This window comes from Anopheles ziemanni, assembly GCF_943734765.1.
Source record: "Anopheles ziemanni chromosome X unlocalized genomic scaffold, idAnoZiCoDA_A2_x.2 X_unloc_1, whole genome shotgun sequence".
Classification (NCBI taxonomy): domain Eukaryota; kingdom Metazoa; phylum Arthropoda; class Insecta; order Diptera; family Culicidae; genus Anopheles; species Anopheles ziemanni.
The window spans coordinates 906216-929367 of NW_026689707.1; the positions used below are offsets into that span (position 1 = coordinate 906216).

The 23152-nt window shown below is 40.1% G+C and overlaps 1 protein-coding gene across 1 annotated transcript; it reads left to right on the forward strand.

Annotated features, from left to right (window-relative positions):
• Window positions 1-4149: 4149 nt before the first annotated feature.
• Window positions 4150-21585, forward strand: LOC131291487 (uncharacterized). Its single transcript, XM_058320706.1, has 4 exons — window positions 4150-4213; window positions 4647-5028; window positions 5146-5632; window positions 21415-21585. Exons 1-4 carry the CDS (start codon window positions 4150-4152, stop codon window positions 21583-21585), a joined length of 1104 nt encoding a protein of 367 aa, XP_058176689.1.
• The last annotated feature ends 1567 nt before the right edge of the window (window positions 21586-23152 follow it).

Here is a 23152-nt window from a genome sequence, read left to right on the forward strand (position 1 = left end):
AGGCATTATTTTAGCATCATTTACGATTCAATCATATTGCACAGAAGTACGATTATTTCAAGTTGATATTCGATTTACATGCATATGTGATGTGTGGGTAATTCGGTTCAAGTCCCTGTCTTCGAAAAACCTTCTACTAACCGAGCTGTTCGATAGACGCGTTTGGTTTTTTGGTTACATTTTGCGATATAACAGTGCTTTTGCATACATATCGATGGGGGCTTCAATTAAAGGGACACATCTTGCGCGTGAAGATCGGGCGCTGGTCGAACAGAGAGAGGGTCAGATTATTTCGTAATTTTTTATCCCGCAATTCGTATTTGTATTTGAACCCACTTATCGCTCGGCAATTGTCAACACAATATACCTTCTGCGGAAAGACCTAGAAACTGTAACGGGGACGGCATGGAACCAACAATGGGGCGGTAGGGGAGCCAGGGACTGCTGACGGGCCAGGTACCTGGCCTAAAAATCCTAGTTTGAAAATAACAATGAAAATCAAATTCACACTTCGACCAGATTTTCAATCACTCAATGCCAAGCGAAACCGCCTACATTATTGTGGGATTTGGTTGTCCTGTGGACAAAGTTTATTGCGGGTGGATAAATTATTTTTATCACCGATTTTTCATGCAATTGTTGAATAGGCGAAACCTCAACCATGTACAAAAAAATATTATCAAATTTAAAAAAATTTAGGACAGATAAACTTTCGTCACACGCGATTTTTGTTCAACGATCACACTTATTTTTGGCCACCATAGTCTCAAACCCACGCTCACAGTCAAGCTGTCAAGGGAGCGTTCAGTGATGGCAGCCGCCGGGACCGGCTTGGAGTGCGTCGAGCGCAGTGAAAATAAAGTGGGTAAATTAGTGGTGTTTTCTGTGTTTTTTAGTGATCTTTATGGATAAGAGTGAAGAAATTGTGTGTGGGCTTGCTTTGCTGCTCATATTCAGCCCGAAAACGACATATTTAATCGATAGATAGTGTTGTTTACATCGCTACTCTTCCGCACGGAGAGGTACTGCTGCTGCTGGCGTCCGATCCGTTCTCGCAGAATTCGATCGATAAAAAACAAAAAAAGATGAATATTCCATCATTGATTGTGTATAAACATCAATAGTAATTTCCTATCTATTTTCATTTCTAGAGCATCTTTCGTCGGAAGCTTGTTTTGGATTCCGCTGCTCGGATGCGAATCCGAAGATATTCTCTAGTGTACAAGTGTTGTGTGTAGTGCAGTGATATGTAGTGAAATTTATGACTAAGAATAGTCTTAAGCGGTGTAGGTAATTAAAAATAAACCGAAATAAATATATATGTTGATAAAAATATTACGGAACTGGCGGACTTATGTTTGCATGATGACCATCACTATACAGGGTACTCGGGGGCCGCCATTTCTAATCCATGCGCATGCGCAAAATCGCTCACGAGGGTAACTCAGACCCGCGCAATTAGCTGTTACATTGCGCGCCAATTGCGCGCTAATTGCGCGGGGTATACAACATTTTTATGTCACGCGTGACATTTTCTGCCTCCTGGGCAATTCACATTGAGAGCTATCTGATCAAGGCTGTGTTTGGGACATATGAGCTGCTGCGTGGTAAGCATTTCCGACCCAGCCGAAATGCAGCGCCGATCCGGATGGTACGAAGACGAACACTTGATACATCGTACCAGAGCTGTTTTCTCGTTAGAGGCTTTTCCCCTTGGATCGTCGGCGACGCAGTTACTGACTATTAACGACTGCAAACTATGGAAAAAGGCGTAAACATGAAATGTGGTACTGGCGAACGCACAAGCTACCAGCACAGCGACACTTCGTTTCGTTTTTGGTTTCTTCCAACTCATCATTGCGCACAAAACAGCTTTGTTTCACAAGAACATCCTTCAACTCGCTACCCGAACAGTCGATACAGTTAAAACGGCGCTCATCCACCATTGATTGCAGTTTCACTTGTTCCAATAGGTAGGCTGTTATACAATGCAAATGCATGTGACGGTTGCACTTCATACACTGGACCACGATTGGTGGGTGTTTACAAATGCAGCATACCGCCCTGCCCTTTGGCAGACCCTTGGTAATGGATTTCGGGTCGATCTGGAAAATAAATTCTTCTTCCAACGTAGGTTTTTCTTTTGTAATCAGTACAACAACAGAATCTCCATGTTCATCATTGTGCTCTGGCATAAATCCATCAAGCATGTGGCATAAGTTACGCATTTGAGTTAATCTACGCAAGACTACGCTGCGCTTTTTGATGATGAGCTCCGTCACTTTTGAGCGAGGTAAGTTTCCTTGCATATTGTTCAAGCATGAATGTCTTCTCATCAGTGCTTTGATCATCTAGCAGGAATGTGCTCCCTAAATTCACAATCACTTTGATCAACAGCTCTATGTAATGTTTGGAATCATCACTAAAAAGGGTTCCTTTCTCTTCACTTTCATGCACCGATGCATTGGACGGTCCGGCTATACTATTCTGTATCGTGGAGATTTGCTGCAGTTTCATTCTTTTTCTTGTATGTTCTGTTACAATCGGAATTACATCGCATGACGGACTTTCGGCAGTGGGGGGAGCGTGTCCTCTTGTTGTGTTTTCCTTGTCCTTTTATAACTCCAATCGATGCCAAACGGACTCTTTCCAGTTCAACTGATCAGTAAAACTTTTCCAGGCGCATCTCAATGTCAATAGCGTTAAATTCCTCTGCCTGCTGTGATGCTACCTTCCAGTTATTCCGCAAAGCTCCCTTCAGCGCTGCTTTTACAGCCTTCCCATGTTCACAATTGTCCATACAAGCAAGATAAACGAACTAATGAAATTGCACTAAAAGAACAAAACAGATTAATACATAAAATAGCTAGCCGACTGCAAGTCCTGACTAGTACTGACGCGCAATGAATACCACGGTCGTCATATAACTAGGTAGCGTAATGTAGAACAATTAGACATATATTTACCAGCGGAATTTCAACACACTTGCCCAAAGTCCGTTTAGACAAGGTCCCATCAAAACGATCAAAACGATCAAAACAGATGCTCAAAACCAAGATGATTAAATACTGAATATAGTGTGTACTTATCTGGTTCAAAACTATTGAGGCTATCTGGATTGAAAGGACCGAAAGCGATGGTAACTATCGACGCTGTCCCTTACAAAAGGTTAACACACGTCTTTATGTGGCCATTACACTCGCTCGAGCTCAGTATCGGAAAAGTCAAATAGCTTTACCAGTCTCAAGATATCTACATTGGTATTCTCTATGACATAGAGACTCAATAGTTTTGAACCAGATAAATACACACTATTGGAGTTATAAAAGGACAAAGAAAACACAACAAGAGGACACGCTCCCCCCACTGCCGAAAGTCCGTCATGCGATGTAATTCCGATTGTAACAGAACATACAAGAAAAAGAATGAAACTGCAGCAAATCTCCTCGATACAGAATAGTATAGCCGGACCGTCCAATGCATCGGTGCATGAAAGTGAAGAGAAAGGAACCCTTTTTAGTGATGATTCCAAACATTACATAGAGCTGTTGATCAAAGTGATTGTGAATTTGGGGAGCACATTCCTGCCCAGCGGGCATTGTTGCACAACATTCTCTAAAAATTCACTCAAAAAATGAATTTTCCTCAATGCACCCCCGCTGGAGTCCACAATTGTGCACTACAGCGTCGAGTAGCGCAACGTCATGACGTCATCACTCCACTTCGTTTGCCCATTGCACGTACAGTTCTCATACGCCTTCCTTCTCATACACCTTCCTTCTCGTATGCCTTGATCAAAACCAACGATAAAAAAAACCGCAAGAACGTTTCGGTGGGTCATGAACGGTGGGTCATGAAGTTCTTCCTTCTCACACACCTTCTTTCTCATATGCCTTGATCAAACTCAACGCTAAAAAAACCGCAAGAACGGTGGGTCATGAAGTTCTTGCTTTGTTTTCTTATCAACCGAGCAGTATTTTTTTTTTTTATGAAATCCGCGTGGATGGCTTGTTTTGATGTGTCAACTTTGTTTTGATAAGGATTTATCGCTTTTCTTGAGCAGTGTCCAATCTTGAGCAGTGTCGATTGTTTTTTTAAATTGTTTGCTGTTAATCGTTGTGATTTGAAGTGATGGATCGTGAAATAGAAATGGAGTGGGAGGCATTCAAGCAAAGTGGATCAAGTGCTATACCGTGGGCAGATCTAGGCGTTGGTAAGTGAAAGTGAAAATACAAATTATATTACCGAAACATTGGTAATGTGTCGGGTAATAGCATATGTGGTGTACTCTTGCTGCTGGTTACGTATAAATATACGATCGGGATCTGGATGCAGTTTTAATAATTAGTAATATTGTTTTAGATATAACTCCTGAAGAGGAAGCGATGGAATTAGGTAGAGCTTCGTCAAGCAAAAGAAAGAACGGTGATGAAGTTTCTAGCGGTCCTAGCCATCGACCTCGAATGGACGACACTGAAATAGAATGGACTGAATGGCAACGAATGAGTGCGTCTGAAATAAAATGGCCTGATCTAGGAGTTGGTAAGTAAAAGAAAAAATGATTAAATTGTAATATATTGTTTTAAAGCCTCCGGGCAGCTGGGTTGGGTTATGTAATATTTCATTCTATACTTCAACTGTTTTAGGTATAACCCGAGATGAAGATGCTTTTTTACAAGCGGCATCTACGAGCGGCATTGTTGAAGCCAACCGCCAGATAAGTTTTGAAAACAGGGTGGAGGTTATTGGTAGTGGAAGCTTAATTTTACCCACGGAGGAACCTGAAACAATTTCGAGCCATGAGGACACATCTATTGACGGATCTGATGATGATGATGATGACATCAGAGTGGATTGCACTAGGTTGGCTAGATATGTAGATAGCTATAGCCGACATGAGGCGTTGAGACGGTGGGCAATCTTGGAACTCGTATCACGTTCGTCTCTAGGAAAACTTCTGGCGATCTTGAGGAAGGATTATAAATTGCAACTTCCTAAAGATGCACGGACACTTACCAAATCATCCTCTCCAGTCGTGGTAAAAGTAAAATCGATCTTGGGAGGACGATTTTGGTATCAGGGGGTAGAGACGGTCCTAAAAAAATATTTTAAAGATGTCATACCCAAAGATGACCTTCTTTCCATACAAGTGTCGATCGATGGGCTTCCCCTTTTTAAAAGTTCAAACACACAACTGTGGCCAATACTTATAAAGGTGGAAGAATTGGTAGATGCTCCGGTAATGCTTGTCGGTGTTTTTGGGGGACAAGCAAAGCCGGAGAACATCGAACAATATCTTCGGCCGCTAGTGTTGGAGGTGAACGATCTCCAGCAAAGAGGCTTGCAGTTCGGTGACAAGCAGGTGCATTTTAAACTTCGCGCCATTGTTGCCGATTCTCCGGCGCGGGCGTATCTAAAAGCTGTCACCAGTTATACTGGTAAGCATGGATGCTTAAAGTGTTCCTGTGTTGGGGAATACATCAAACCGGAGAATAAAGTCATTTTTGACTCCGTGAACTCTGCACCGCGCACGGACGCGGGCTTTCGAGCTAAGGTAGACAAGGACCATCATAAGAGTTGGCGGACACCACTAGAAGATATAAATAATTTCCATTTAATAGAAGACGTCGTTGTTGGCGATCGGCTCCATTTAATTGATTTGGGGGTGACCAGAAAAATTCTTCGAGGGATGCTGGATGGCAAATTTGCAACCCTTGGTCGATGGTCAGACCCCCAGAAGGAAGCTGTGTCTAAGTTTATGGAAAATACACGGCTTCCTTCTGAGGTGCATCGCCCCATGAGGCACCTCAATGAAGTCCGCAATTGGAAGGGAACCGAATATCGGTCCTTCCTGCATTACATTAGTGTTGTGGTCTTGAAAGATTGCATGAACGAACAGGCTTTCAATCATTTCTTGCTCTACTTCTGCGGTGTGACCTGTTTTGCATCCACGGCACATCAGCGACATTGGCCGCTTGCGAAAAAGCTCCTAGAAAAGTTTGTAAAGGAGTTCGGCACGATATATGGTCGTTACCACTTGACAAGTAATGTTCATAATCTCCAGCACGTGTATGGAGAAGTTTTAAAATTTGGACAACTTGAAAATTTTTCGGCTTATTGTTTTGAAAACCACTTGCAGTTTATCAAACGCTGTATTAAATCGGGCACGAAGTGTGTGGAGCAAGTGGCAGCCAGGGTGCAAGCCAGAGATTCTATCCAGACGGCTGCCAGTTATAGTGCTCCAAACTATCCAATGTTGATGGTAAATCGGGTTGGATTACACGTAACAGCCGATTTTACCTTGCTGCCCGAATTTAGAGATCAATGGTTTTTGACCCACCAGGGCAGCGTCATCAAATTTTTGGAGGCAAAGAAAAGTTCTTTGTCTTCGTTCATCTTGATTGGGATCCAGATTGACCATAAGACGGAGCTTTTCGAAGGAAAGTGGGCAGACGGCAATTCGCAAATAGAATTGTCGTCTGCCGATTTGTTTATCTATAAAATAAAGGAAAATGCTCCGTCAAGAAGGGTGGAAGTACCGTGTGAATCCATAAAATGTAAACTATCAGCAATATATTTACCGAAGCGATCTCTCTCAAGACCACCAATAGATCCTCCTGTTACTATTGCTCTTGATACCATAGCCCTTTTCCCGTTGCTTCATACACTCCGTTGAGAAGATAGTTTTATGGATTCCATGGTTGCTTCCACGTCAACAAGAGATCATCGTGCTCGATAATGTTCGTGGAATGACCTTTTTAACCGCTTTTATGGCTACTGATAGAGCATTGCTAGTTGATATTTTGAATCCTTTAGCACTATGCTGCCTCGCGGGGCTCCATGCTGAAACAGATAGATCGCCTGCGCCCTACTCAAGCCTCTTTTCTAGCGAGTCTGTGTTCTCATGGTCTACATAACGAAATGTTTCAGGTTCCTTCGCGTATTCATGTATTTAACATACATTTTTGACTTCGACTATGATGCTGGTGATGATAATTTAAAATGAATTTTCATTCAACATACATTTTTGACTTCGACTATGATGCTCGTCGATTTTAAATTATCATCTTAAAATGAATTTTCATTCAATAATAAAACATGAAGTGTATGCATAAGTTTGAGGATCCTTAAGCGTCTGTGTGGGTTTCTCAATCTTTTGCATGGGTGAGCGGTGGGCCATTATCATCTCCATCATCATAGCAAATGTAATTAAAAAAAACAATTCAACATCATTAACAATTCATGTATTATTCTCATAAATTAAAACTAAAACCCTATCAATAAATCTAAATTAAACAAACTTAGAACTAACCAGAAATAAACAAAGCCCTATCACCAAATAGAAAAGAAAGTAACTAAACTAACTCATGTACTAAAGCTAAAATTAACTTACGTACTAAGGGAAGAACGGTCTGTTTTTTTTGTAAGTGTATGGTTTGTTGGCCGAACCTTTTATAATCCCTTTTGTTTTTGCCGTGCTCGCTGCGTTTTTTAACTTTAACCTTACAAAGGCTTCTACAGCGGATGCATGCACTTGGCCATCATGACCGTTCTCCGCTATTTTTTTTAAAAGTAGAAATATATTATGATAAATACTAAACCTAATTTTTTTTTCAGGACGTCCTCCGCCAGACCAGCTGCATTTGACCATAAACTGTTTGTTAAATAGGAGCTGCATACCCTCATGCATCCTCTGCTTTGCCTCCGTTTTAACTGTACGAGTCTGCACCCATTGCAGAACATCTTGGAAATGTTCAGCGTTACGAAGCTTGAACTCCAACTCGTCCAGCTCTTCTTTGCTATCCACTGCCTTCAGAGTAAACGGGGGTTCCTGATGTGTTACCACCTGTGGGGGCCGTTGGTCCAGCACATCCTTCATCCCCCGGACAACTTTCGTCAGTATAAATGTTTGCCGCAGGTTCATATCCACACGCTCGGAAATAGAATGCAGCGATTGATTGTTTGCCGTAACACTGGGTGTCTCCATGATTATGCTTTAATTCTATAAAAATCAAATATACTAGTCGTAAAAACCGCTATAGTAATGTATATTTAACTTACCTTGCCAACTTTTTAAAACAGTGAGTGAAATTGTATGTTTGTTTAGTATTTTTCACCTGATAGAATTTTCAGCCACTGAAACTAGCATACAATGCTTTGAATTTCTTAAGAATTTTCCCGCTTGCACGCTCTAGAGTACAGAGCTTTCGTTGCCGTTCCGAAATTGTTTATTTTGATTTCGACTTGCTAACGTAGACTATATTGAATGAAACTCTATGTGTTTTATAGCTCACTTTCAATCCATTGTCGCCCCATAGTTAAAAAATATATGACTATTTTTACGTCACCAACTTAATTTCATGTTTTAATTTCAAGATTCTTCTATTTAACCAGTAAAACTACAAAAAACAAATTTGAAGGGGCACAACCATATTTCCTCCATGTAAACACTGTTATAGAACGATCGACGTTATTGACAGCTCCACGTTGTTTACATTTTACAATTGATCGAAAACAATCGATCTGGATAGGAGTGAAAAGTGCAGAAAGTGAGGTAATAAATAATGTTAATTACGTTCTAAGTGGGTAAATAAGGTAAGTAAGTTCGACAGGTACTTGGACTACACGGGACCCGTGCACAAAAAATGGTGGTAAACGTAAGCTCCAATCCGTGCTATACGATTCTCCAAACCCGTACCAGCCTGGCCGGATCATCAAAATTATAGTGAAAATATTAACAAGTGAGTATGAATAATCGCAGTTACTGTGAAATTATTAGTACATAAGTATTAATCATCAACAGTGCAGTGAAAATTGCACATTGCTATACATATTTTAAAAATGCTTAATATTTATATTATATCTTTATTTTTTCCAGCAGTTTACTCCACGTTTCCTCAAACAGCACTGAAAACACCCAGCATAGTGCTGCAGGGATCACCGTGGTGCAATAACCGGCGTAAAGGGAGATGTTTTCAACACTTGGTCTAATGTATGTTTTTACTGTTATTTATGTTCAAATTGTTTTCATAATTTGATATTAATTCTTTTCTTCAAATTTGTTTCTTTACAGCTTACAACGGAACTGTTTGCCCGCCATTGTACAAATGGGCTTTTTATGTAAATAAATATTTATTCAACGAGAATAACGTTGAATTTAAATTTTCACGGTCGTTAAATTATTGTCGAAAGAATTGACGTAACGAATGTGGGGAATGAAAGAAAGGAGGAAGGGGTGAGGGGCGAATGAACACCCGCTGTAGTGACGTCACAATGCTGAACCGTCATTGTGACGTCACGAAACGTTCATTCATATTTGGCTAATCTTTGGCTAATCTTTTTCGAGGATTAGCTAAAGATTAGCCAAAATGTGTAGCGTTGCAAGCTAATGATGCGCAACAATGCCCGCTGGGTGCTAGATGATCAAAGCACTGATGAGAAGACATTCATGCTTGAACAATATGCAAGGAAACTTACCTCGCTCAAAAGTGACGGAGCTCATCATCAAAAAGCGCAGCGTAGTCTTGCGTAACTTATGCCACATGCTTGATGGATTTATGCCAGAGCACAATGATGAACATGGAGATTCTGTTGTTGTACTGATTACAAAAGAAAAACCTACGTTGGAAGAAGAATTTATTTTCCAGATCGACCCGAAACCCATTTCCAAGGGTCTGCCAAAGGACAGGACGGTATGCTGCATTTGTAAACACCCACCAATCGTGGTCCAGTGTATGAAGTGCAACCGTCACATGCATTTGCATTGTATAACAGCCTACCTATTGGAACAAGTGAAACTGCAATCAATGGTGGATGAGCGCCGTTTTAACTGTAACGACTGTTCGGGTAGCGAGTTGAAGGATGTTCTTGTGAAACAAAGCTGTTTTGTGCGCAATGATGAGTTGGAAGAAACCAAAAACGAAACGAAGTGTCGCTGTGCTGGTAGCTTGTGCGTTCGCCAGTACCACATTTCATGTTTACGCCTTTTTCCATAGTTTGCAGTCGTTAATAGTCAGTAACTGCGTCGCCGACGATCCAAGGGGAAAAGCCTCTAACGAGAAAACAGCTCTGGTACGATGTATCAAGTGTTCGTCTTCGTACCATCCGGATCGGCGCTGCATTTCGGCTGGGTCGGAAATGCTTACCACGCAGCAGCTCATATGTCCCAAACACAGCCTTGATCAGATAGCTCTCAATGTGAATTGCCCAGGAGGCAGAAAATGTCACGCGTGACATAAAAATGTTGTATACCCCGCGCAATTAGCGCGCAATTGGCGCGCAATGTAACAGCTAATTGCGCGGGTCTGAGTTACCCTCGTGAGCGATTTTGCGCATGCGCATGGATTAGAAATGGCGGCCCCCGAGTACCCTGTATAGTGATGGTCATCATGCAAACATAAGTCCGCCAGTTCCGTAATATTTTTATCAACATATATATTTATTTCGGTTTATTTTTAATTACCTACACCGCTTAAGACTATTCTTAGTCATAAATTTCACTACATATCACTGCACTACACACAACACTTGTACACTAGAGAATATCTTCGGATTCGCATCCGAGCAGCGGAATCCAAAACAAGCTTCCGACGAAAGATGCTCTAGAAATGAAAATAGATAGGAAATTACTATTGATGTTTATACACAATCAATGATGGAATACTCATCTTTTTTTGTTTTTTATCGATCGAATTCTGCGAGAACGGATCGGACGCCAGCAGCAGCAGTACCTCTCCGTGCGGAAGAGTAGCGATGTAAACAACACTATCTATCGATTAAATATGTCGTTTTCGGGCTGAATATGAGCAGCAAAGCAAGCCCACACACAATTTCTTCACTCTTATCCATAAAGATCACTAAAAAACACAGAAAACACCACTAATTTACCCACTTTATTTTCACTGCGCTCGACGCACTCCAAGCCGGTCCCGGCGGCTGCCATCACTGAACGCTCCCTTGACAGCTTGACTGTGAGCGTGGGTTTGAGACTATGGTGGCCAAAAATAAGTGTGATCGTTGAACAAAAATCGCGTGTGACGAAAGTTTATCTGTCCTAAACTTTTTTAAATTTGATAATATTTTTTTGTACATGGTTGAGGTTTCGCCTATTCAACAATTGCATGAAAAATCGGTGATAAAAATAATTTATCCACCCGCAATAAACTTTGTCCACAGGACAACCAAATCCCACAATAATGTAGGCGGTTTCGCTTGGCATTGAGTGATTGAAAATCTGGTCGAAGTGTGAATTTGATTTTCATTGTTATTTTCAAATACATGGACGTAAATCATATTGAAAATGATGGAATAGAACGCATAATCTCTTTTCTATGTTTATATCCGTTGTAAAATGTGCTGAAATCATTTGAAGTGTATTATGGACATGCTTTTTAACTTTTTTATTCTGTATAGTTACGTACAAAAGTACAAATACTTTTGGAATTTGACAAATTTGTTGATCATTAATCAAATCGACGTTATTTATTTAAGTTTTGCAAAAATGAAAAAGGTTTGAAAAATTGACTAAGTCCCAAAAGAGCGAGTACGAAAATTCGGGGTCGAAGGTGGGAGAAGGATGGCCTGCTGATTGTAGCAATTGACCGTTGACGATGTTGCACATCGTTTGAAAAGTGTGGGCCAATGAGGGGTGGAAACGGGTGGAGACGGGAGAGACGTAGACGTGACACGGAATTTTGAGTTACCGCTGCCAGCAGGGTGGTGTTTCTTGTGTTGCAAAGGAGGAGATTTAATTTGTTGCGAAACGTGCTTCAACGCAATCCACCAGGATTACTTTTGCGAACAATGTGAATCCTGACAAATAATTAGCTCATAATAATTATCATCGCATCGTATTATGCGGTCGTCTGCATCAAGATGCTAGATATTTTATTTATTATCATTTTCTATCATCACCATTTTGTCAGCAAACATTTGTTTACTTAACATTTATAATTTTTGTAGTTTTATAATCTTTAGCTGTTTTTTTTTTTTAATTTGTAATGATAGTACAAACATTTGTTGCGAAACGTGCCCCAACGCAATCCACCCGTATTACTTGTGCGAAGAATGTGAATCCGGACACATAATTAGCTCATAATAATTATCATCGCGTCGTACTATGCGGTCGTCTGCATCAAGATGATTTATTATCATTTTCTATCATCACCAGCTTTTCAGCAAAAATGTGTTTGCTTTACATTTATAACTAGGATTTTTAGGCCAGGTACCTGGCCCGTCAGCAGTCCCTGGCTCCCCTACCGCCCCATTGTTGGTTCCATGCCGTCCCCGTTACAGTTTCTAGGTCTTTCCGCAGAAGGTATATTGTGTTGACAATTGCCGAGCGATAAGTGGGTTCAAATACAAATACGAATTGCGGGATAAAAAATTACGAAATAATCTGACCCTCTCTCTGTTCGACCAGCGCCCGATCTTCACGCGCAAGATGTGTCCCTTTAATTGAAGCCCCCATCGATATGTATGCAAAAGCACTGTTATATCGCAAAATGTAACCAAAAAACCAAACGCGTCTATCGAACAGCTCGGTTAGTAGAAGGTTTTTCGAAGACAGGGACTTGAACCGAATTACCCACACATCACATATGCATGTAAATCGAATATCAACTTGAAATAATCGTACTTCTGTGCAATATGATTGAATCGTAAATGATGCTAAAATAATGCCTAAACGTACAAAAGTGGAGGCGCTAACCGTACATTGTTAAAAATGTATATCTTTAGTCGTATGTTTTCTAAGTCGGCATCATATACGACTTACGATATACATCAGCCGTACATTGTTCGTATATACGTATGCATAAAGAAAATCGTATTACATTCTTAATCGGCATCATATGCAACAAAGAATATACATTGCTCGTACATTGTCTATGCGTAATGCGATTCCGATTCGAAATATACTAATATGAGATTCAATTTATTCAACTTTATACGACTTCGTGTTGTGTGGGTACAGCATATTGTACCAGTTTCTGTGCCACACAGCACATGCAACCGGGTACTGCAACCTTTGCAAACGGTAAAATGTCAGATAGTCAATAAACTGTCAAAATCTGCGCAAATGTGTTTTCGGTCGTCGAGTGACAAATAGATTTGCAAAAATTTGCGCAACTGGTATTGCTTGCAAGCCGATGGAAAATAGTTGTTTGTGATGATATTTAATGTTTGTTCAAAAGATTTCGGTGAACACATTACCTCTCTGTAATTTGTTACAGTTAAACATTCAAATCAACACTGAATGCGCTTTCATTTGGATCGGCTCACGAATAGGAGCGTCGATACGAAACAAAACAAAAAAATGACAGCAAAACTGACATTCGCGCGAGTATTATACACCCGTTTGGAAGGTAAAGCTACCTGCCCGCACAGCTCGGACATATCGTCCTATGCCGCTCGCATTCTCGCTCTCCCTCCCTCTCTCCTCTCACTCTCACTCTCTTTTTCTTTCATTCTCGTTTTCTCCCCATCCCTCTCATTATCACCCAATACCTCTCTTTCTTTGTTCACCACTCTATGTCCCTTACTTACCCAACTCTACCCTCTCACCTTCCACCGCCCATTTCCTACCTCCCTCCTCCCACCACCCATCTACCTCCACTGATGACCATCCACCCACCACCATCAACCACCACCAACCGCCCACCAACCACCACCAACCGCCCACCAACCGCCACGAACCGCCCACCAACCGCCACGAACCGCCCACCAACCACCAACAACTGCCCACCAACCACGACCAACCTTTCACCAACCACCATGAACCGCCCATCAACCATCTCCCATCTTCCATCTCCCATCTCCCATTTTCCATCTCCCATCTCCCATCTACTCTTTCTCACTTTGCCAACCACATCTACCATCGCATTCACACTGTCTCGCTCTCTCTCATTATCTCTCTCTCTGTCTATTTATCTCCTTCTCTCTCTCTCTCTCTCTCTCTGTCTCTCTCTCTCTCTCTCTCTCTCTCGCTCTCTCTCTCTCTCTGGCTCTCTGGCTATATCTATCCCTATCCCTATGCCTCGCCTTGTCATACATTCCATTTTTATCTCTCTTTTTCCCATTATGTCAGCTTCTATCTTTACTGTATGTCTCTTTCTCTCTCATTTTATCGTTCTACCTCTCCCTATTTCTTTATCTCACTCTTACACACACTAACAGCACAAAATTCCAACAACAACGCACAGAAGGGTCGGTTTTGCTTAACAGGCCCATTTTTCTGATTTTGAATTAGTAGCGACATTGAATCAGGCATCATTCGAATAAGGGTTACTTTTCGCGCGCGTGTTTGTTGGGCCATGGTCGACCCTCGGAAGGAAAATTATTATATATGATGTTTTTAGTTTTATAATCTTTAGCCGTTTTTTTTAATTTGTAATGATAGTACAAACATGTTTGAAAATGTTTCTACTGCAATTGATCGGCAATTCGATGAAATGAGTAGCGTTTATCATAGAGCAGTGATGTCAAACTCGTTTCACCTTGCGGGCCGCATTTCCTCCCAAAATAGGTTCGCGGGCCGCATTTTCTCCCAAAAAAGGCTCGCGGGCCAAACCATATAATTGATTGGAGTGATGAAAATATGTTCTTATCAATGTGGTTTTATCTTAACAGTCAATCATGTTTTACATTTTCACATTTTTTCATATTATATTACTACTTAAAAAAATTACAAATTTTGAGTAAAAGAGAGGGTTAATCGTTTTCCAAATTTTAACGAATTCAAATCAAGTTTATTGAAATATATGTTGCAGTTCAACACTATTGTGTATTTTGTTAATGATTTTAGAAAAGTAAAGGTATATAATTACAATAGCTAACTTATTGCTCCGCATTTGTTATTTTGTTTGGAATGGTCTTGTAGTTCATCACGTTTGTTTTCTATAAACACTATTTATCCACTTGCCTAGAAAAATCTGTGTAAAACCTTTGCTGCAAAGTTGCACATCACTTTCTTATTAAAATTGTTTAAATTGACATTCGTCCAGTTCTCTTGCAATTCGCAGTTCGTGAAAAAAATTACATTAAATATTTTGGTATTTGCTATAAGCCAATACTCAAGGATCCAAACTTTCGATGTAATGTTTCAAAGGGGTCGCGGGCCGCACCCAATGTTCTTGCGGGCCGCATGTGGCCCGCGGGCCGTATGTTTGACATCCCTGGTGTAAACCAAAAGTGTGTTGAATTTTCAATGTTCATGGCGCCTAAACGGAAACTAATAGGATCCATCAACAAGTCGGGAACAATGTCAGCTCATGTGCGATCTGGTCCGGGAAACGGATGAGGAGTTCGATCGTCCACGAATGCGTTGGCCGGATCTTAGAATCGGTAAGTAAACAAAGTGGTAGTGCAAAATCATAACCATAACAGCGATTCACTAATTCTATTCATTGGTTTGTTTCGTTCAACAGAAATAACACCGCCCTGGAGGCAGAAAATGTCACGCGACGCGTAAAAATGTTGTAAACCCCGCTGGTTTGGCGCTGGTTTGGCGCTGGTTGTGACACGCAACCAGCGGGTCTGAGATACCCTCGTGGGCGATTTTGCGCATGCGCATGGGTCAGTAATGGCGGCCCCCGAGTACCCTGTATAGTGATGGTCATCATGCAAACATAAGTCCACCAGTTCCGAAATATTTTTATCAATATATATTTATTTAGGATTATCATAGATTAACGACACTGCTTAACCTTCAGGTCTACGACCAAAAATACCTACGTTAACATACGACCGCCTACCCGGGTAGGCGTTTGTTTTGTATGGGGGTTTGCATTTTGCTGTGCTTCAAAGCTAATATCTTTTGTTCTAGATGCCGTAGTGAGTTGAAATTTTCAGTAATGATACTTAAGAATGTTTTCTAACACATCCCATTCAAAAAGTAATATTAAAAATTCGATAAGTAAGTAATTTTTTCATTCAAATATATTTTATCCCATAGATCTACAATCGCCAACTCTGTAAACCATACATTTTCAATAAGTTATTGTGTTTGTTTATACTTCTTAAGTTTCTGGTGAAAAAAAATGCCTTCAACATTTTTCCTTATAAATTGAAATTTCAAAGATGTAGAAATATTTTTCTATTAAATTTTACGTTTCGGAAATGTTCATGTTCCTCAGTAAATTCAGTGGCATATCTGGAAGAAATTCTTCATTATACATTGTTACAACTGATATTTAAGCCTTAACATTTTAAAACTTAGCTCATATACATAAATTCGATCGTTTTGTTTCAAACGATAACAGTTTCTTTTGTATTTAATTCAACCCGTTGCATCATGATTTTCTTGCAATTAATAAATTATTATTTTGTGTAGCAAATTATGAAAGTTCACCTAGAATGCTTTCGTTGTCGCTGTGTGGTCCAAAATGTAGCATAATTTGCATATTTGTACATCGTCTTCGAGTTTATCTCATTACTAATTGTTCGAGGAGTTCGAGGAGTAAAACAGTCTTTCATAGTGTGTCTTAGATAAATTTGGATTGTTTTCAATATAAATATAAAAAGAAAATCCCGAGGGGCACCTCCTTTCACCTACTGGTGGTTTGTCTTGGTACAGAAAAATATAAACTCTCGTACAAAACGTATGACTTACCCGGGTAGGCGGTTGTACATTTAAGGGGTATAAATAGAAAAATGGTGTAAAAAAATACTTCGAATAAAAATAAAAAGTCGATTTTCGGCAGAATGATAGGGAACATGTTGCTTGAGGCATTCCAGGAATTTCGAGTCGATATAACTGTTCAATTCGAAGTAATTGCAAAATAAAAGGGCAAAACTTACCCAGGTAGGCGGTTGTAGATCTGAAGGTTAAGACTATTTTAAATGATAAAGTTCACTTAACATCACTACACTACACACCACACTTGCACACTAGGGAATATCGATATCTAGCATATCTTCTGATGCACATGCGAGCAGCGGGATCGGGATCCAAAACAAACTTCCGACGGAAGATGCTCTAGAAATGAAAATAGAGAGGAAATCAGTTATTATTGGTGTTTATAGGCAATAAGTGATGAAATACTCATCTTGTTTTGTTTTCCATCGATGAATTCTGCGAGATCGGATCGGACGCCAGCAGCAGCAGTACCTCTCCATGCGGATGAGTAGCGATGTAAACAACACTACAACTTCCATTTTTGGGCTGAATATGAGCCGTAGACGAAACACATACACAATATCTTCAGTCTTATCTGTAAAGTTCACTAAATAACACTGAAAACATCACTATTTTACGCACTTTATTATCACTGCATTCGACGCGTACCAAGCGGTCCCGGCGGCTGCCATCACTGAACGCTCCCCTGACAGCTTGACTGTGAGCTTGGGTTTGAGACTATGGTGGTCAAAAATAAGTGTGATCGTTGAACAAAAAACGCGTGTGACGAAAATTTATCTGCCCTAAAATTTTTTAAATTTGATAATGGTTTTTTGTACGTGGTTGAGGTTTCGCCTATTCAACAATGGCATGAAAAATCGGTGACAAAAATAATTTGTCCACCCGCAATAATTTTGTCCATGGAACAACCAAATCCCATAATAATGAAGACTGTTTGGCTTGGCATGGAGTGATTGAAAATCTGGTTGAAGTGTTGATTTTCATTGTTATTTTCAAATACATGGACGTAAATCATATTGAAAATGATGGAATCGAACGCATAATCTCTTTTCTATGTTTATTTCCGTTGTAAAATGTGCTGAAATCATTTCAAGTGCATTATGGACATGCTTTTTAAGTACGTTTAATCTGATTAGTTGTATAATAAGTTTGAAATTGAACCAACTAAGTTTGAATGACCAACTAGGTCATTGATCAAATCGACGTTATTTCTTTATGTTTTGCAAAACTGAAAACTGTTTGAAAAATTGACTAAGTCCCAAAAGAGCGAGTACGAAAATCCGGGGTCGAAGGTGGGAGTAGGATGGCCTGCTGCGTGTATCAACGGTGTTGCATTTCGTTTAAAAAGTGTGGGCCAATGAGGGGTGGAAACGGGTGGAGACGGGAGAGACGTAGACGTGACATGGAATTTTGAGTTCCCGCTGCCACCTGGGCGGAGGAAGAAGCCGCCCTTGGGAGAGCAGAATGTTGAAGAAGCGGAGGAATTCGACGAAAAATAAAAATTTCCGCGTTGGCAGCTCGAGCAGAACACAACACCGTCTTCTCCGTCTCATTTGACATCCGAAATGGAATATATAGTAGTGTGCGTGCCATTATGGTGAAATAGCACGCACACATTCGTAACCTCTGTGTGACACTAACACCACCACAAAACAACCGATTGAATGTTGCATCCCCACCCCTTTTTTGGTGCAACACTTTGTCTCGTTATGGAGATCGAAAATTAACAAACGAGATGGTAACGATATGATAACGAGACAAAATTCGCCAGTTGGGGTGTGCTTCGGTAGGCGAGTAAGAAGATATCTAATGCTTCTTGAAGTGTGGTACCGTCTGCTGAGATTTTCAGAATGGCTCGTTTAAAAGTATCGACGAACCTTTCTGCCTGCCCATTGGATTGTGGATGATAGGGAGCCGTCGTTATATGTTGTACTAGCTTGACGCCCCGGCGTTACGCGGTGCAGAAGAAATTGAGAAAAGAATTATGGTTTTACCTAATACTTGAGAGAATTTTGTTTGAATTTTATAGTTACAATAACGACATATTTAAAATGTTTGATACTTTATCAATTTCCCCGCGATGTATAAACCTTAGTGTAACTATGGTGGATACACCTTGGCATTTGTTTACATGCTTGTTTTGTTTGTGTTAGTAAAACTGAGTTTAAATTGTAAAATTTAGATGATTTTATCAAAAAATAGTGATCAAACAAACCTTCAACAACATCTGCAGTACTTAAACTAAATGTGTGAAAAATTTCAGAAGCGACGGTTCGATATTGGTCGAGTCTTAAACGCCTTTTAAATGATTGCAACTTTCACTTAACAGCAACTGTCAAACACTCATTTCACTCATGTGAAACCCAACTTAACACGTCTAAACGCGAAATAAACAAACAATTTGAGTTGCGCAACAAGGTGTATAAATATAGAAGGTGACTTTATGTCGCTTTGGAAGGGGTGCCATATTTGAGAAGCGTTATGTCAAAAGCCCAATCTTTTTCCGATACCCCCCCCTCAAAACCCATATGAATACCCCAGAAATGTTATGTCAAGTCATGAAATGTCATTTTACACTGGACGACTTCACCTTCTAATTTATACACCTTGGTTGCGCAACTAAAATTTCACTTAACGTAGCCGGTCCATAAATTTCTTTCACAGCAATGAAAGTTTCTTGGCAGCTCGTGCAACTGACAGCTCTGAAAGATGTCAATGGTAAACAAACTTTTAGAATGATCGTTAAAAATTAAAGCAATCAATGAAAACGCCCACTTTTAAAAAAAAATCGTTGTCTTGCATCTTTGTTTTTTTTTTTTGATGAACTCATAAATTATGAACGCCAAATGAAAGAAAAATATATCGATCGAAACACATTGACGAAATCAAGTTCGATTAAGGCAGCGCTCTGTGAGCTATCGAACAAGACAAACACGACAAACACGACAAAAAAAAAACGATCAAATCCATGCAATCAACCTCAAGTTATGTCAAAAGCCCAATCCTTTTCCGATACACCTCCTCAAAACCCATATGAATACCCCAGAAGTGTTATGTCAAGTCATGAAATGTCATTTTACACTGGACGACTTCACCTTCTAATTTATACACCTTGCGCAGAATCGTGGTTCTCGAATTTTATTGACAGTTATGGTTTCAGTGCTCGTACATGTCGTTGCTGCGCTAGTTCAAGTACAGTTTGTGAGTTCAGTACAGTGCAGAAAGTTTAAGTGATGGATCATAAAGTGCGCTCAAAAAATGTATGTATGAGCTATATAACCAGTTTTGTGTGGATAAAGAAATGTTTGCTACATAATTCCATTCCATTTTTGATCAATTTGTAGTCTATTAAAGATCAGGAAACATCGCTCCGGCTAATCAGTGCCGTGCAAAATCGGCCCTGCTTATGGATGGAGAGGGATAAGTCGTTCAAAAACAAAATTTTGAAGCAAGATAGTTGGATGGCAGTGGCCGAAGAGATCGGAGTACCGGTGGAAACAACAAAAAAGAAGTGGAGGAATCTAACCATCCAATACTACGACAACAGGAAGGCATACAGAGCGAGATGTGTGACGGGATCAAGTAAGTTTCCTTACTAGAAAAGAAATCAACTCAAACATCAATATTCAGGACAAAATGTTTTTATTTTCAAGGTGCAAGCGACGTAGAGCTGCCGTCTTGGTATGGATATATACCAATGAACTTTTTGGAGCAAGTAAATCAGGCACGACGAACGGTGAGCACGGTAATATTTTTATTGTTCTCGATATTTAGTAGATTTTAAGTACAAGGCAACAAATACCTTAGCATTTGAAATAACCATCGGATTATGTGCGGTGCTATTGCCTATCGTAACAGGTTATTCATAAATAGGTCGTGCGCAATGTGTTGTCTGATGTTGTGCATGTTTCTAGATATATTGCGTGGCGTTATTTGTAAATCCAGCATTGACTCACTTGGTACATTATTTTGCCATGATCCAGGGATTAGAGTATTTTCGTCATGCTGACGATCGAAAATTTCGGCTGGTGTATAGGAATCGCATGAGTTTCGTTTTCTTAAAAAATTATGAAGATAAACTGCTGCTAATACCACTTTCTCCGCAACTTCAGGATTTAACTCCATAGTTGATCTAAGCACACGAAACACGCTAGACATTATTCCAAACACATTCTCAACGATTCGCCTAGCTTGTGAATGGCGGAAGTTGAAATGTCGTTCTGGTGTTCCAGGGGTTGTATTATTAGGAAAAGTCCTAATGCACCATTCGTTCATAGCAAATGCTTGATCTGCCAACAGCATGTATGGGACTTTTATGCTGTAAGGTACACGCAGTACTTCAGGGCCTGGTATGTGCAACTCGTGGTTCTCAAACTTTTTTTTTATTTCGGTGTTAGCCAACACACCACCATCTGAAATTTTGCCTTGGCACCCCACATCAGCATAAATGAAGTTGTAATTTGCATCTACAATTCCTAACAGTACGATGCTAAATGTTCCCTTGTAATTAAAATACTCCGATCCACTGTTGTTTGGAGCTTTGATTAGAACGTGTTTTCCATCCATTGCACCTATCACGTGAGGAAAATTCCATCGTTCTTCGAATTCTTTTGAAATGTTTAACCATTCCTCAGCGTTGGCAGGAAGCTGAAAATAAAAAAAATCAATATAAAATGGAATTTTCCATTAAAAACATGGATGAACTACTTAATGATATTTTATGTATGGTTTATTTTTGATGTTAATATTATGTTTAATTTTAATTTTTTTTTTTGCAGCTTCAAGCAGATGATTCCATCATCGAGGTGTTTAACGATGACAATTTTGACGATTTTGCATCCGTAGAACCCGAAGTTACAGTGGATATTTCACCTGTTCAGCAGGACATTGTTGAGGCACCTGGTCCGTCCGGCATATCCGCACCTGTCCGTCCGATCACGCAATCGTAAACGAGTGGCCAAGAAGCCGACGTTAATGCCGTACCACCAACAACATCCGGCAAGTCGGCGGTCAAAAGGAAGCGCGGCCTTAACTATCGTGTAGCAGATGCCTTGGAGGCGTTGGACGATTCTTTGGCAACCGTTACGAATTTAGTCAATGAATGGCACGGGTATGATGGAGTTGGTAAAATGGTAGCAGAAGTGTTGCTACAAAATAAGCAACGTAATGCGGAACTATGTGGAAAAATATTCGAATTATGTGCACAGTATCAGACCACTGCTCGAACAGAAGCTATCCAAAAAATATGTGGGTTTTGGAAACCTGTTCGGACAGTGATTTTAAAGAATTAAATGAAACTATTAGGGAATTTATTAGCAAGAGGGAAAAGACAGAAGATTAATAGCAGGCCTTGGTTTTGGAATCCAAAGGCGAAAAAAACCATTCATAGTTTTTTAAGTTTAGTTTGATAACAGAGTGAATGTTGAATTAATGAATTATAAAATATACGTGAAATAGTTGAATTGAGTGATACTTGATTTATTTAAAGATTTATAAGATTAATTTACCTTTACATATTTTCCTTCACGGAGTACTAATATGATTGCCCCACACACTTCTGGTACAATATGCGAAATAGACGATGGAGAAACCTTCAAAAGAGTGACATGCGTAAAATAATAGAATATGTAGTTTGAAGCAAATCATTTAAAAATACATACTCTGAATGTGTACTGCAAACTAGTATATGAGTCACCTGTAGCCAAGAAACGCAATGCAATCGACAGCCTTACCCGAGGGCTTATTGCTTCTCTCATGTTGGTATCTTGCTTTTTAATATACGGTGTTACTGCTGCTAATAGATATTCGAAATCTTCACCACACATTCTCAAAAAATTCCTAGTTGTTTCCACTTCTTCCTGTATGTCAAACAGGAGATTTAAATTTCTGTTTAAAAACAGTTTTCGCATCCACATTCGCCGGAAACGGTGACGTGTTGTACGACGCTGCTCCTCAATTAGAATTCTTAACCTATTTAGGTTCACTCGCATGATCGCTAACTCTAATTGAATAGAATTATCCATTTTACACCACTTTATTCTTCAAACGTTATTGCACTACTGTACAGTTTGATCACCTGCTCAAGACTACAGAGTTGTTTGTTTATCCCTCCAACTTTGACAGTTGACAGTTAGCGTTAATTTGTTGTGAGTCGTGTAAACGCGTGATGCGTTCGGAAACTTTCAGTCCACTGAAATGAAGACGACTGAAAGTTTCTCTTGCATGAAAGTTGCTGTCATTTATGCTGTAGGTGTACATAGAACAGAGGCATCGCTGCTGCAGCGTTTGAGGGATCACCACCCTCTCTCCGAAAAGAATGCACTCGTCCACGATTGATAGCGCCTCCCTTCTGGCGTGAAGACGCCAGATAATAATAATAATGGATCGTAATAATGGATCTCGCTTTGTTTCTCTTGCTAGGTCCGCGAAACTAACCGGTAGTGTCTGCAACGCACTCACTACTAATGATTTGACGTCCGCTTCTAAGCTGGCAATTATTTGATCTTCATCAGGCTT

Coding starts and splice junctions, on each gene's coding strand:
- LOC131291487 (XM_058320706.1), top strand. CDS start 4,150: ATGGAGTGGGAGGCATTCAAGCAAAGTGGATCAAGTGCTATACCGTGG. Junction 4,214..4,646: donor GTGGGCAGATCTAGGCGTTG/GTAAGTGAAAGT, acceptor CAACTGTTTTAG/GTATAACCCGAGATGAAGAT. Junction 5,633..21,414: donor ATTTAATAGAAGACGTCGTT/GTTGGCGATCGG, acceptor TTTTTTTTGCAG/CTTCAAGCAGATGATTCCAT.